A 17,084-nucleotide genomic window follows, 5' to 3' on the forward strand; every position below is an offset into this window, starting at 1 on the left:
TACCAACACTTTCATCTTATTTATATTTTACTCACCATGCTTGTAGTTTGCATTCGAGCTGCTGTATTCACCGTGTCCCCGAATAAGCAATAGCGTGGTACTTTCAATCCCACCACTCCTGCCACAACGGGGCCTGAGTGGATTCCTGAAAACACAATCAAAATCTATCATTTCACAATTAGAAATATTTATAATACTGAGTGAGAGGGTTATCTGTGAACTGTACGCGGGTCTTCAATGTGAGGATAGCTTTAACTTAGCTCACAGGTCGGGTGGAGTATTGTCCAAAGGGATGTGTGAACACAACCAGCAGATCTTACTGCTGGCCATCCAAGAACATACGCTCTGAGGATCACGAAGACCCATTCGCACCTAGTTCCATAGATAACCCTTTTACCCTGCACAAACCGATATCATTTTGCCAAAATTCAAAGAAATTTGCCATATAGGGGAGCAAACTTATCCCTATATTGAAAGGAGAATGATTGCTTTGCCATACTGACTTCAATTTACTTCAAGGACCAATCTCATTGCCAAAAGTCTATCGTAGGTTTAACCAAAACTACTTGAGATATTGATGATTACATAATCTTACCTATACGAATCTGTATCTTGATACCAGAAGGTAACTTCAGCTCTTTCACTTGACGCATTAAGCAGAGTGGCACGTCGGCTACTTGCTGCGCATGCTGGTCTGTGAACTCCGGTGCACCACCCACCGCCATGTACACCTGGCCAACAGTCTCCACCTACAGAGAAATTATTGATACATGACATTAACAGTCCCTTGCAAAGAAATGAGTACAATCGCAATCAAGATATCAATAGCACACATATCGCGTTAATGTCAGTCCCGTGGAGTAGAGGCTGCGATATCAAAGTTCTCAGTCCTTTTGCTTGTTTTTCATGACCGGGTCTTCTGCCTTTTATATCAGACCGCTCCTCAGCTAGTCTCACATGTCCCGTTCCAGCTCTCAGTCTAGATTTAAGTCCCACGATCAACTGTGGCCAAGATCTTTCATGGACTATTCGTGTCACAGGTTTGTTTCAAACTAGCTGTTTGTCGACATCGGGATGGGAAGTGGTTGGGATTTGTACGATAGTGTTCATGGCTGTAACTGAAGTGCATCCGCCAGCATTTGGTTGGTGGGAAAATTGGAAACCATGAAATATCAACTCCAAAGCTACCGACGTCTGGTTCGAATCCACCATCACTGGAATGCATGTTTTCATATTAACGGTCAATGCTTTACAGTTATAAACAACATATTAGTTACGTTTAACGATCGATTTTTAATGTAATACTCTCCTATGTAACATCATGTTGATGGAGTAAATTTTCCGAGGGAAATATGAATCTAAAAGCCAAGGCAATACAAATTCTTCTCCGGATTAGAATGCTGATGTTTAGTAAATCGAGGGAGATCCAAATTCGTTGCTCTAAGTTGGCAAGAAAAACATATCGTCGCTGCCGGACCAAACCTCCTATGTGAAATATTTTAGCTTAGACTTTGGCCGGTAAGGTTCTGTCATCTAAGGTGCAATATTGTGTGAATGTAGTCAAGGCATTCTCGCTCTTCATAATGTATGTGCTGCGAGTCAGTATATCTCCAAAAATATTATCACATAGGAGGTTTTGTCTCGGCAACGACGATATTTTACGTTATGGTCATGAGGGGTGTTATTGTCGAGTGACATCATCATTTTATCACATGGTAGGCACGGTTCATATCCTGGTGTCCATATATGTGAGATTTTTGAAATCAAACATCATATCCCTGTGATTCTGTTTCTAAAACTTCTCTTTCCCCTTTACCGCTTTTCCCACAACCTGGTGGGGTCACGGGTGCAAATTTTGTCGCACATATGGATTTGGCCCTGAATTGCGGCCTTGCTGACGCCAATCCTATGTAAAGAGATGTATTCAGAATTACAGGTACGTGCAGACAAAAAACCCGACCCGGACAGAAATCGAACCTGGCACCCTCTGAAACGAAGGCGCCGACGCTGACCATTCATCCAAGGAAGCCAGATTTGAGGAGCCATAGCTATGAACACGATGTCAAGATTGTTTGTTTATCAAAGGGCATATATAATATTCTTAATTGATACATATTACAGGTCAGAGAGACTAACTACAAAAGGTTTCATTCCGTACACGACAGGCCTCTCGCAGGTTAAAGCCCTTCCTCAGGCCAGCGAGATTTGTGGTGTGGAGAAGGTTACGGGCTTGGCGGCCGTGGTCTATATAAGGATCTGTCCCGGCATTCACCTTAGTGCAAGAGAATGGAAAACCACGGACAACCATTCTCAAAACAGCCGACTGTGGCGCCAAGCTCGTCCCCCTTCGGATTGTAGAGCTACAAGGCTGGCCAAAACAAGCCGCTATTAAGCTGAAGCTTGCTCCATTCGGTGATAGGATAGATATCGGAATAACGACAGGTGTACGTGAAGCATGTGAATTTTATGACAGTGGTGTGTCCCCGCCATCATGAACCCGTGTACTTGTAATTGTAACAGGACAAAGAAAGGTACCCAAGCAATTAAAATTAGATTTCACATTTAAATTGTATGTGGGGAAGACTTGGTCACGAAAGATCACACAAACATGTATCAGGTTGTCATATTTGCTAGAATACTATACGATTGAAAAAAATTCTTATCGTTCCCAGATCACTATGACAAACTACAACATGCCACATGCAGCACAGTTTACATTATTTAGTGACATGATATTCAAATTTATTGAATTTATCATCACCTTATAAACATTACAGCGATCCATTAGAGCATCGAAACATGTGAAGACAGCGTTCATACTGCTCACGACATCCATAGCATCTTGTACAGTAGCTGAACTGAAGTCCACCAATTCACAAAATAGAACTGAAACCGCATCAAATGACTGCAAAAGAAATGGAACACAATCACACAGTGGTTTTACAATAGAAGTAAAGGGAGCAGATTCTGTCCAATATGACAAAGTACATAGTGATACATGAGTCCTGCATTTTATATTAGCGTGAAATTAGAAGATGGGAAAAAATACAGGCCTAATATTTGAAAATAAATACCTGTACGGAAGCTTATAATTACAATACATACAACTTTTAGGATATTCAAATTGTTCATTTTACAAACTTATTTTTAATATTCAGACAGTAATTCTCCTTCTCTCACACAGTGAAGTTGTAAGAATGATTAGACATTATCATTTATCAAATTTCAGCAAAGAAGCCATTATAATACCAGTTAAAGTCTGACTGCTACTCTGAAAAACAGCATGACTGTAGTTCTGCCGCTCTTGTCTCCACCAGTGAATCAGAAAACAGCTCCAGTATGCAGACCATTCTTTTAATCGCTGTCATTGGCTGTTGATGACATTAAGCAAAATCGCAATTTTTATTGCATCGTTCTTGAAGCGCACGGCACGCACTGATAGCAAGAGTTGATAATTAGCCCTGTATTATGAAATGTATGCATGACATTAAAAGAAGGAAAATACGTTTAGGCCTTCAACATCATACTATCAATACTGCAATAAAATGGCTTTATCATTCACTCCCTCTCTAAAAACTGTACGACACCGAGAATAAAGCTCATAACTTGTGAACCGATAGTGCGGTTTCCACTCTGTTATGTTGATCATATTTAAATCATGAGAGATCCGAATTCCTTGTAACGGAAGGAAACGGCAATAGGAAAGGAAAAATGTAAATATATGACATTCTTACTAATGAATTAATTTCATGTTCTTAATTGTATACATTTGAACTCAAGAAAATAGTGTACACACGTATGCAAATATACATACTATTGCATTTAAAGGACGTTTGCGACATATTACGTTCATTTAACTTTGCATGTACAGACGCAGAAAATATAAGGCGTGATCAAAATGTTTTTGTTTGAGTGCGTCGCTGCAGCGGGCATGCAACGTAGCGCGACTAAGATCCGGGTATATAATCACGAACATGTAGGCAAAGGGATTAGTGTGGCAATTGTGTCGTGCAGAGGTGCATGCGTTTAGTGCGGCCACGTGAACTATGGCGACGTTATTACCAAATGCGTCCAAACAGGACCAACGTGATGTTATTCTGTTCTTGGCTGCCGAATAACAAACACCGGTGCACATCCATTGAAGAATGTTTTTTTTTCTATTTGTTTTACGTCGCACCGACACAGATATGTCTTATGGCGACGATGGGACTGGAAAGGCCTAAGAATGGGAAGGAAGCGTCCGTGGCCTTAGTTAATGTACAGCCCCAGCATTTGCCTGGTGTGAAAATGGGAAACCACGGAAAACCATCTTCAGGGCTGCCGACAGTGGGTTTCGAACCCACTATCTCCCGAATACTGGATACTGGCCGGACTTAAGCGACTGCAGCTATCGAGCTCGGTCATTGAAGAATGAAGACTGTGTATGGGGTAGCATGTCTCTTGAAAACCACCGTTGTGGAACGGTGCACCAAGTTTCGTGCGGGTCGAGTTTCGACAAAAGACGTCGGTCGCACAGGTCGTCACGCAGAAGGTACGCCAAATCAAGTGGGAGGCACTCGAGTACCCGCCCTATAGTCCTGATCTCTCCCCATGCGATTATCGCGCCTTCGGTCCCCTCAAAAAGGCCTTGAAGGGTCAACGCTTCCTGTCGGACGAGAATGTGCAGCAGGCAGTTACGGATTTCTTCACGCAGCAGGACACGGTGTTTTACCACGCAGGGATCTTCAACCTGGTGCGTCGGTGGGATGCGTGCCTCAGTGCTCACGGCGATTTTGCCTGAGTGACATCCCGTTTCAGGACTGTACGGCCATGGAACATAATTTCTTTATCGCCCCTTACATTAAGCCTATTAGCACAGCAAAACTACACAGCCAATCGGCCTTGTATAATCGGAACAAATGACAACTCCAAAGTACGTGAGGGGATTTAACACGGTAGTGAATAGTCATCCCGAATAACAGAACTCCACCCTACCCTAGTGTACTCGTAATACGGAAGTGAGGAATATGGTCAATACTCTAATAAACTTTTAATCATATCTCGGACTGCATTATTTAGAATGACCAGAAACGATTGCTATCGGGTAACTATGGACGTGAATCTTAAACAAAGCAAAGCAAAGTCATCGCAGTACAGGCCATGAAGACACTTGGAGGGGTGGAAGGTAAAATCTTCCACTATTCGCAGCCTTAGCACTTGGTGGCGGTAGAGCGGTCAGCTCTACGTCCGGCCACCTTTGCCTCAGGAACTAATTTGGTGCTCATTTTTGGTGTAGGCTGAGTGAAATTCAGGGTCATGTGCACCTCCTGAAGTAGAAATCTCGTTTAAAAAAAGTCGAATTCCTGACGGTGAACCCACGTACTTCCGGGTGAACCGAGCACACCTTTACCACCTCAGCCAGTCAGTCCCCGGACGTGAATTTTAGAGCCATTTACCTTGTAGGGGTTAATTGCACAGAGCAGTTCGCTATCGATGCTCATAGAGATTCTTTGAAATGTACAGTAACTGATTAGTATTCCCTTGGAAGAATATATTTCAATCAATCGACTAGTTCAACTGTCCTGTTCGGATAATCTAACTGATGATAATAAATGTAAAAAATAATTTTAGATTATTAAAATTGCAAACATACTATATGCACGTAAAAGCATCAATTTTACCCTGATAATCTTAATGGAAACACCTTAACTAATTACATACACAGCAATCACAAGTTTATTTGAAGTTCGAAATGTAAAATATATTGTATTTTAACTGTGATGTTCTCACAGATATCCATAACTTACTTTAATTTCTTAAAAATATGTATTTCATATCTCTGTCGAGGTAGCTGGATTTCATACTTCACGTGATGATTGGTTTATTAAGAACTTTAATTTCCTTCTGCAGAGAAATAGTAACATCAACAAGTGCAGAAACTCAGAGCACGCTAATGTCGAATTAGAATAAACAATAAGACGGTAGTTTATGACCTTTCTTCAGCTTCATGGGGTAGGCACTTTGTGTGGAATGGGTCCAATTTTACGGCCGGACTCCTTTCCTGACGCCAATCCTGTGTGGAGAATATGCGTATTTATGTGCTGGTTGGTAGCTTTGTGTGTATACACGAATAGACTTGTATAAAGACGAACACAAACACCGAGTCCCTAAGCCAGAGGAATTAAACACGCGCAGTTAAAATTCACGACCAGGTCGAGAACCGAACCCGAGGTCCTCTAAACAAAGGCATACTGTAATATCCCTGACACGTTGAACGTTTTTTGTTGGCCAATGAATTTTGGAGAAATATGTGACCTAGAGCACATATATAACGAAGAACGAGAATTCATTGGCAATACTTGCATAAATATTGGACCTTAGAAGGCAGAACCTTACCGACCAAAGTTCGAAGATAAAATGTAGTGGTTTATGCAGGAGTAACGACGATATAAGGATAATGGTTAGAATTTTTTTTTTAAGGAAAGCCCGTAGTATGACAAGCAGACAATTTTCATTGAAAAAATGGCACTAACTAAACCCAATCATCAGAATTACGTTTCTAAATGTTAGGCTCCTTGGCTGAATTTTCAGCCTGTAAATAACTCGACACGTGCAGAATGGGTATAACTTATAATGGGAGGATAATGACATGATTATTAGAACAGCGCGGCTACAAATCACATCGCCAGTCCCTAAAATGCAGTATGTTACAGTTTCAGAGTCGAAGTGTGTTTGCTTGCCCTTCGTGCGAACAGATTTATGATAAACAATGCGTCGTGGTCGCGTTCAACGTCGACTGAAACATTAGAATATTGTTTCAAGATAACGTTTGCTTTGAGTGCCATTAACTACACACCTTAGTTCTCTGCGGTTGCAGTAGTACCTAAAATGTCTGCACGGAGGGATGAATCCATAATACCGTCTCTCCGACAAACCCCCCAGCCTTTCAGTCAGTAATATAACGGTGGTCACGCCCGTGTCTGGAGAAACCGGGACGATAAAATGAGCATTTTCCTGCATTATACATCGCAATGTTTGTTAGGTTTCTAGCGATATGTATTGAACCCATGACCTTGGACCACCAACGGTTCAGTATAGAGTGCCAGTCTTGCTTGTGCCTGACGTGCGCACTCGTCAGCCATATCTGAACGACATGATGATTTCTTCACGTTCCACACGTCAAACCTAACTCAACTCGAAGTGTAGATATTTCGCCAATCAACCATATGTTTACTGTAATATAAACATTGAACCGATATCTCTTGTCTGGCAATATTGCAATTTATCAACAACAGCGCACTAAATGCCAAACTGTACTGAGTTTGAAGCGGCCTCGCGCAGTTTTTTGCGTGCTCTTTCATGTTGCGAAATCGAATTGTGTCAAATTGTGTGCTTTCGTAGTGTTAACGAGGCTTGACAAGTGACTATCGTTTCAAATCGTATTTTGTCCACCGAAATGATCGGAATGAATCGTGTTATTTACAAGGACACATTCCAATACGTTGGATGCAATGGAAGTTCTTTGTATTCTTATATTGAATATTCTGTATATTCGTTTACGACAACAATGGGCAGATTGAGATTAGTCGCAGTATGATGATGGAGCATGATTTCATAGTAGGGGAGAACTGAACATGAAAAACTGTAATATTATACGCGTTTTTATCTATGATATTAATTATTTCTTGTAAAACATTAGTTTTCATCATTTACAATGAAGTTTCATAATTTAAGTAATAAAATGTAATTGTGAATATAATCGTATAATGTCAGAAGTGTTCTTTCTCATTTTTGTAAAACTTAATTCTGAAATAATTAACTTTTCCGTGAAAAACTTATGCTTTCACTATTTTATGACTGCTTGCCTGGTTTGGCTACAATCAGTTCTTTGTTTTCCGATCAGTGGACGTTACACGATTTTCAACGTTTCTCCTCGATTGACGTCAACTTTTTCAGCACATTCCACTGACAGTCATTAGGTTTTAACACGACTCACATTACTGAGCACTCACTGTGCTTCGAATCCCGTGTTAAACATGATTCCTCCACTTGTTCATGGAATGATCGTGACTTTTCTTGGGTAAAAGGAAACCTTTATCTGGAATTTCAATTTCTAAGTTAGAAAATTTAGCACATAATCATGGGCAGGTACCTGACATGTATTGAGCGATCCTTTGCCTGCACGAAGCCTGTCAGCTACAGACCGTGGGATCATGGAGTAGAGAAGTTCATCGCCTCTTCTTTTCCAACAGTCCAGCATCTTATAGCTGTTCTCCAACTGGAGAGAGCGCTGTTCGGCCCGCTCAAACATTAGTTCTAGTCTGAAAAGGAGGCAAACGTTTCAAGAACCACGTAACATAAATACAACATAACCGGCCATCCTTACACAAGTGGGGTGGGCAATGTTTGCTAGCTAACGGAGTTTAAAAGCAAAAGGAATTTATATAAAAATCGAATGTTATACAGTAGAATGCATCACTCACTCCCTAAATACATACATAATCATTATAGACCATTATGCCTTTCAGCGTTCAGTCTGCAAGCCTCTGTGAATTTTCTAAACGTCGCCACAATCATCTATTTGCAACTAGTACTGTGGCCTCGTTTAGTTTTATACCTCTAAATCGTTAGAAGCTGAGTCTAACTATCGTCGTCTTGGTCTTCCTCTACTTGACTTTCCCTCCATAATATAGTCCATTATTCTCCTAGGTAACCTATCCTCCTCAATTCACCTTACATGACCTCACCACCGAAGCCGGTTTATGCGTACAGCTTCATCCATCGAATTCATTCCTAACTTAGCCTTGACTAGGATTCTGCGTATACTAAACAACATGTTAGAGAAGTTCAGGCTAAAAATAAACACAAATAATACGAAAATGATGATCGTTCAAAAGAAGAAGACTGAACTGAAAACAAACATTAAATTAGACTGTCCAAGAATAGATCAGATTAAATAATTTTCTTATATGAGTACTGTTATTACCGATGATAATCAGTGCCTGACAGAAGTAAAAAAAAAGAATGCTATGGCAAAAGAAGTGTTTCACAGCAGGAAAAATCCATCGTTAAATAAGCACATAAGAACTGAAACCAGAGAGACATTTGTTAAAACCTTTGTTTGGAGTGTACTAACTTACGGTTGTGAGACCTGGACTTTGGGAAAACAAGCACAATAAAGACTAGAAGCTGCAGAAATGTGGTTCTGGAGAAGACTGACAGAGGCGGGTTGGATATAAAAGAAGACTAATATCCAAATCTTGAATGATGTTAATCAGAAACGGGCCTTAATTTGTTCAATAGGGCATAGGAAAGCTAAATTTCATGGATACGTCCTACGACATGAAACATTTCTCCAGAATGTCTTCGAAGGCAAGGTCCTAGGCAAGAAATCGAGAGGAAGATCGCGTCTCTCATATCTTAGGAACATAATCACTCAACTGGGTTTTGCTTCCTATGTCACGGCGAAGACCGTGGGATGTGGCTGCAGCGACAAGGCTTAGCCTTTAGATAATGGATGGATAAAAACCCAAGGCTGGAAATACATATTTCACTCATGACCGCTCTGGTATATGGCATTAAATGTGTTCTTTATGATATCCAGATCGTAAGGAGAGAAACGACCAGAATTAGTTCTAAACAATTGCACGAGACATCGCACAGTAAACATCGTTAGGAATATGTCACGAAGTTCAAGATGTTGAGTGTTTCAGTATACTGTATTTTCCTGCCCATCGATATATTTCGCAAAGTGAATCTGCCATTGTCAAAGAAATTCTTTGATATCAAACATAAATTTTAATTGCGTTTCAGTGAGAGGCCACACATGCAGCTTCTGGCTTTGACCGTCTTTCTGATTGGTGCAACGAACTCTGGGAAAGCTAAGACCGCTTTAAAGGTGTTAGTAATAACTGTGCATATCTGTCCTTTATTAGTCTGAACACCGAATTGTTGTGCCCAGATTTACTGTACACACTGCATACCATGTAATTGTTGTTAAACGACGATATCAGCCGCCCTGTGTTGTAGGACGCTTTGGGTTCAATTCTCGGCACATTCAAGGATATTCCTTGGCTGAGAGCTCGAACGGGGCTCATATAGCATTCTGAATACAACTGAAGAATTGTTTAATATGAGAGGCAGCATGGCCTGTCAAGAGACCCAAGCAATATGACAGAATTCGTAACACTAAGCACGAAGCATTCTAATATATATAGCATTTACATAATTCTAGACAGCAGTTTTCTTGCTAGATAAAAATCCTAAAGGCAAAAGCAGAAAAAAATCTGTTACCAGATGCGTCAGCATTCTTGCTCATCGCTTCTCTCTGGAAGATCTCATTAGAGTGCTTCATTAGTGCAAAAATGGTAAGGCGGCAGGTCTCGATGACATCTGCATCGAACAATTTAAAAAATGGTCCTGCTACTAAACAGTGGCTCCTGAGTGTATTCAACAATTGCATAAACAACTTCAAAATACCTAAGCTGTGGAGAAATCCGCAGTCATTGCAATATTCAAGCCTGGCAAGAGAACAAGAGATTCTAAGAACTACAGACCAATCTCTTCATTGTGCCATATTTACAAAAGCTTAGAATGAATAATTTTTGGATAGACTGTCTGAAATGTTAGAACCATTGGTCATTCCAGAACATTCCAGAAGTTGTACTTCCAAAATACTCACGTAGCATATACAAGATAGCTATGAAACCAATAGAGTCACAGGGGTAGTTTTTACCCACCTGACATCAGCCTACGACACAGTAAACCACGGTATACTGCTACGTAAACTCTATAGAATAAATGAAGACTGCAGTATAACTCGAATGATTGAGTGCTTTCTCCAAAAGAGAAGATTTTTTGTTGAATTTCAAGGCCAGCAAAGCAGATGGAGGAATCTGAAGAATGGTTTTCCGCAAGGAAGTGTGTTAGCTCCTCTACTTTTTAACATCTATATTAATGATGAGCCCCGCCCGCAAGGAACGAAGAGTTTTATTTATGGAGGTGTTCTTGCTCTAGCAGTTAAAGAGGCAAGTTTCGAACATGCTGAAGAGAAGCTCTCACATGCTCTACAAGATGCAGGTGATTATTACCAGGAGAACCATCTGAATTCGAGTCCATCAAAAACATAAATCTGCACCTTTCACATCGAAGAACATGCATGCGTCAAGAAAACTTGGGGTAACCTGGAAAGGCACACAAATAGAACGCTGCTTCACTCCCGCATATATCTAGCAGTAACTCTTGATCGAGCACTCACCTACAGAACGCACGGCTTGAACACCAAAAGGAAGGTATCGGAAAGTAACGGGTACAATCTGGGGGACGCAGCCTCGCACTTCAAGAACTTCAACTATAGCCCTTTTCTATTCAGCTGCAGAAAACACATTTTCCGTCTGTTATAGATCAAGCCACGCTGATCAAGTGGATATTACCTTAAATAAGACTTGCAGACTCATTAGAGTATTACACGTGATAAATTTCATATCTGAGCCCGTATTGTCGTTAAGTATTAACTTGTGAAATCCTTATATCAAATGTTCCACTTTTACAATACCATAAATCGTCTTTATTAAGACTACAGTACATTAAAATATATTAATGATACATGTTTCGTCACACTTTCAAGACATCTTAAGTCACAAACCAAAAACCACTAAAATGGTAAGGACACGATAAAGCCATTAGATAAAACGTTTATGCATCTTATACCGCGGCGTTCTGGCGTCTTGTCAAGTCTTGAGTCTTAAAACTGACACGAACATGAACAGGATGTAAATCACAACGTCCAAACGTTGCACAGGTTAATATATCATTATGTCCGTGGATTGCCCAGATTCAATACAACATGACTGGCCTTTTTAAATGAATTATTCATTAAGATATCACAACATTGTAAAAAATATTGCACACGTTTTTGACTGTATACATAGATTGTGCAAGATTAATGCCATATTTAAATCAGCTTCATGCAATGAGTCAAAGAAAGGCGGACTTTTGTTGAATGGTACAAGTTGATCGTACCTGACTTTGTTGACAATATGGACCTCCTATGACATTTTGTCGTGTCTGGATTCTTGATGCGTTAGATAGCGCTGCATTTCTCCATTATAATCAAATCTCTCGAACTCGAATGTAACTGGCATTAGGAAAAGGGGTATGTCTTTATAATGAAAATTCCTCATCTCTACTGTGAATGGCAGTTGCCAAGTGAACCAGCCATTATAGTAGAAACTCCCGAACTCGATTGTGATTGGCAGTGGGAAACGTGGTCTGTCATTGTCATCAAAACTTTCCCAATGCACAAATTTCATTAAAACTCCCAATACGCACCTCACATCGGAAACAACGTATGGCGTCCTCTCTATTTTGTTTCTCGAATAGCGCTAAGGAACATGCAATTTAATATAACTCACTGCCTGTACAGTAATTTACGTTGAAATCCGTATACAAGGTAGAATACCGTAGTGAAGCACGGGTATATTTGCTAGTCATTAATATATTTTAATGTAGTCTTAATAAAGTCGATGTCTGGCATTTTAAGGTTTGCACCATTTGAAAGAAAGTACTCTCACTTCCAGATAAACGTAGTGAGTCTGCAGCCAGGATAGAGAAATCTAAGGCACTGAACTTGAGGACAGATACCCTATGTGGATATCAACCAGCAACCCAATGGCTTAAGTCAAGGAAAAGCTTCATTCATTCAAAGAAAGCCTCAATGAACTACCTTCAAAATTTCGAGTATATCCATGGCGTTCTATATACAGCTACTTGGCAGAATGGATGGTACCTTCTGAAAGCCTCCCTTCAAGTCACGAGGAAAGTTGGTCAACATGGAAGGCACTCAACGGGCTGTGCACTGGAGTTGGCAGATCAAAGACCAACATGAGAAAGTAGGGATTCGCTTCCGACTACACACTATGCGAATGCGGTGAAGAGCAGACCATGAAAAGTCCCCTTGTCTGCAAGTCGTGCACAACTACATGTTCTCCTCATAATCTGTTGATGTCACCAAGGAAGCGTGCCAATTGGCTACGTACTGGTCACACTACATTTAAATTGTATTTGTGTCGGGTAGGCCCTCGTGCTGTGATGTTGCCTTGTATCTAGAAATGATCATATTTTTGTAGTACCAATTTCTGAATGTATTGCATTTTAATGTCTTTGACCTTACATGCTATGTTTCTGACACGATTAAATAAAAACATCCTCTTATTCTATATTATATCTATTATGCCACAGATTAATTAGTTCCTTTATTAAACAATGATTGCAATGATCTTCTGTTCGTTTGACAAACTGAGTAGTAGTGCTCAAGTTTGTAGTCGATTGACATTTAAGAGTGAGATTGAAAGCGAGTGATTCTTATCTGTAAATTAAGGGGTACGTTAATGAGTCGTCTGTTAAAGACAAATCATGACACTTCGATGTCCTTTAAGCCTGAAAATGGATTAAAGAGACATAAACCACATTGCATTATTACCCATTATTATTACTAGGGTGTACCCATGGCTTGCCCACGTTTGTTAATTAAACCTTTAAATGTGGAGTTAAATGTAGGCCTATTTATTTAAAAGCAAAATAAAAAACGTTATATTTATAAAAACACTTGGATTTTACATAAATCGCATGAATACATTATTCTACTTTTAATTACCGGTATATAGTTATTTTCAATGCTTAAGATTCCGGCTTGGAGGATTGTACAAATAATATAAAAGACCATATTATTAAGAAAAACTAATTTTTCCTTATAGAGATTCCGAATAAACAATATAAAGTGTCCATCCATTTGGAGTTAAGGTGTATAGTGTGTTTGCCTTTCCAACTCTTGAACAACGAACGTCCAGTTGACCATGGGATAAGCACCGTTTCCGAATATTGAGTCCTATACCTCTAAGCGATTATCCTTATACATTGTTAATGCACATAGGGAAACTCAAACGGGAAGTTGCAGACGTCTAAATTGAAACGGTATATCAGAAGGAATGATTTGAATCCGTGGAATGAATACTACTTTGCCCGCGGCATATCCAGTCATGACGTTGGCTTCAATAATATTCTGAATCAGTTTTTTGACTGCGAGTCGTGTTCCACTGCAGGCTGAAAGAAAATAATCGGTGCCACAGACGTCCACTACAAGATGTTCGAGGGTACTCCAGATGACTACAAGTTATTCAAAAGCTCTGTCGTGTAGTTGATAGCCTCATCTGTATTACATAACGTGTCGATAGGCTTGTAAATTTGTAGAACACCGGGTAATTCTTTAAAAAGTTGCTTGTTGTCGTTGACAGCTTCATTTCTTGGATCAATTATTGCACACAATTGCTGTAGATTTTGCTGGGCATCGCACACATATACACAGACAAACACTTCCGGATATCATGGACTGAATATGCCTCCTCGTGTCGGGGACCGAAAATGGCCCCCTCCACCATGGACTTAAAATGGCTCCTTAACTTGTATCACCTATACGTTGCCTAGTGGCAGTAATGAAATGAAATGTCGTATGGCTTTTAGTGCCGGGATATCCTAGGACGGGTTCGGCTCGCCAGGTGCAGGTCTTTCTATTTGACACCCGTAGGTGACCCAGCCCCCGTGCCATTGGAATTAACCAATTAAGGTTAAAATCCCCGACCCGGCCGGGAATCGAACCCGGGACCCTCTGAACCGAAGACCAGTACGCTGACCGTTCAGCCAACGAGTCGGACGCCTAGTGACAGTGAATCTGTGCAATTAATCCTGGTGACAGCATGTTGGATTGTCATATACCAACACACTTTTTCCGCTTTTTCCACCGGTTTTTCGTTAATAACTACCCAACAAATGCAAAAGTGAAAAATCCGGCTTCGAGGTACATTTGGACCCCCTTCCACCCACCTTTGTTAAAAATGTTAGATCTTACACTTACACAGACGGACAGACAGACAGACAGACAGACAGACAGACAGACAGACAGACAGACAGACAGACAGACAGACGGAAAAACACTTCCTTTTAATATTATTATTATTATTATTATTATTATTATTATTATTATTATTATTATTATTATTATTATTATTATTTATTAACTAGGCCTTTGCATCTGCAAAGGATGATTATGTCATTGCATTTTCCTTTTAAACAATAATAATTACCTCTATCATCGTTCTACCTATAGCTTCTGTACCATACATCGTACATATTAAGAAGTATATACCACATGCGTTCAAGCACATGAAATACATTCCCAGAATTGGCGTATATTTCAGTGATAAAGATAGCTTCACGACTTATATAATAACTCACGGTTAAGAATCATTCTATGGTATAGAAATTGTACGATACCATGGATACATTTTGAATAGAATTAAACAAAAACATTTATTACTAAACTGTATTACTATTCCAATATCCGACATATTATTTTTGAACATAGTTCAACATCCTGATATGGATTGAAGTAAGTCCAAGTTATACCAATTTACCAACTATTATGATGTCTAATAACTCCTTCGTTATGTCAAAAACACAAGCGGACAGAACTCCGATCAGTAATGTTATACCGTAGCAACATAAGTCATTAAGATCTAACAATTGGAAAATATCCCTACTTACGAGAACTACTGGTTTTGGTCCAAGGAAACAGGGATGGTTTATGTGTAGGTAGGGAAACCATTCGTACAAAAACTGTAAAACAGTTTTCGATTAAATATGCACAGACGCTACAAAAGCTAAAAAAAAACCGCTTTTATCTCGGTTAGCTTTAACTCGAGAGAAATGGCATACTGCCATATGATAGGAAGGTGAGAAGCCTCACGACTGAGTGACATTATTAATTGCTTTTCACTGACGCGGCTGTCATTCAGATCCCGGCCATAGCACATGGGATTTTTAAAATGAAAATTCATATCCCTATGGTTCGAATTTTACATAAAACTAGTGGTCCCATGGCAATGATCACGACGTCAACAATCATTTAAAGCTACAAAGTTGCTTGTTTCAAAGCATTGCGACATGGTTTATTTTAGAGATTTTATTCTTATTCCGTAGCTACATCTATTTAATTATAACATATATGTTTATGGATATTTCAAAATTAAGTTTTCCAGAAATGGCATAGAAAAGTGTACCAAAAGTGGTTAAGTTTATAGACTTAAAATATATTAAAGGTAGAATGAAATTGTTCAGTACCTGGAACAATGCTGCCACCCTGTTAGCACCATCTCCCTACTGAGCCCATGAAGATTGAGGTCGTTCAAATAGAGCCCCATATTTGGAAGCTCGTCCAAGTTATTTATCCTGAAAACAAAGTATCAATGGTTTATAAATACATGTGCACAGTTCACTTTAGTACTATTATTCGGATTAGTCCACGGATGTAAAATGTGTTTTTGAATATGAATCATAGAGAAGTGTAGCAAAGTTGCTCAAGAATACCGAACTACATACGTAATTTATGTTGCATATGTGGCACTTGATGAAGATCGGAAATAATAGTGCTCTACGTCTTGGATGACTTCAAAAAAGTCAGAGTACTGAGCTTTGGAACTTTGTACAGCGTGCAGTAATATCTGACAAAGCTAACTTCTTACGGGTCCTTTACACAAAAACACTCAGTGAGCATAAAGAACTGTTGAGCATTCATCATTAACATGCCTCATTTACCAGTACGGTTTATTTATTTATTTATTTATTTATTTATTTATTTATTTATTTATTTATTTACTTTACGTCGCATCGACACAGATAGGTCTTACGGCGACGATCTCTCATGATTCGCCATGAAACATATGAGATTTTTTTTTATATTATAGATATCTCCTTCCTTACTGGTAAATTGGGCGAATTAGCCGTGCGATTAGGGGCGCGCAACTTAAGCTTGCATTCGGGAGGTTGTGGGTTCGGGTCCCACTGGTGTCCGGTTGGCCATTTTTGTTCTGTACTTAACATCTCTTCAACACGTACGACATGTACGTAACACGACCTAATACGTTGAAAGTCTGTTTTGATTACAATGTTTATTTATTGTTTATATTAACAAATCAGTACATGATTTGAGAACATAAATTCTCTTCTTCAAATCATAATATAAATTCAATTAGTACTTCTGAACCTATTAGAAT

General features: G+C 39.5%; 1 protein-coding gene across 1 annotated transcript in view; it reads right to left on the reverse strand.

The window, feature by feature from the left end:
- Nucleotides 1–17,084, reverse strand: part of LOC136866739 (soluble guanylate cyclase 89Db) — a 175,270-nt gene that overhangs the window by 8,161 nt on the left and 150,025 nt on the right. Inside the window, exons 6-10 of the mRNA XM_068226828.1 lie at nucleotides 16,153–16,260; nucleotides 8,132–8,300; nucleotides 2,762–2,905; nucleotides 596–749; nucleotides 36–145 (exon numbers count right to left, since the gene is read on the reverse strand). Coding sequence (XP_068082929.1) covers nucleotides 36–145; nucleotides 596–749; nucleotides 2,762–2,905; nucleotides 8,132–8,300; nucleotides 16,153–16,260 — 685 coding nt within the window. The remainder of the gene's footprint in view (nucleotides 1–35; nucleotides 146–595; nucleotides 750–2,761; nucleotides 2,906–8,131; nucleotides 8,301–16,152; nucleotides 16,261–17,084) is intronic.

The sequence above is a fragment of the Anabrus simplex genome, chromosome 3 (genome assembly GCF_040414725.1).
Source record: "Anabrus simplex isolate iqAnaSimp1 chromosome 3, ASM4041472v1, whole genome shotgun sequence".
In the NCBI taxonomy this organism is placed as follows: domain Eukaryota; kingdom Metazoa; phylum Arthropoda; class Insecta; order Orthoptera; family Tettigoniidae; genus Anabrus; species Anabrus simplex.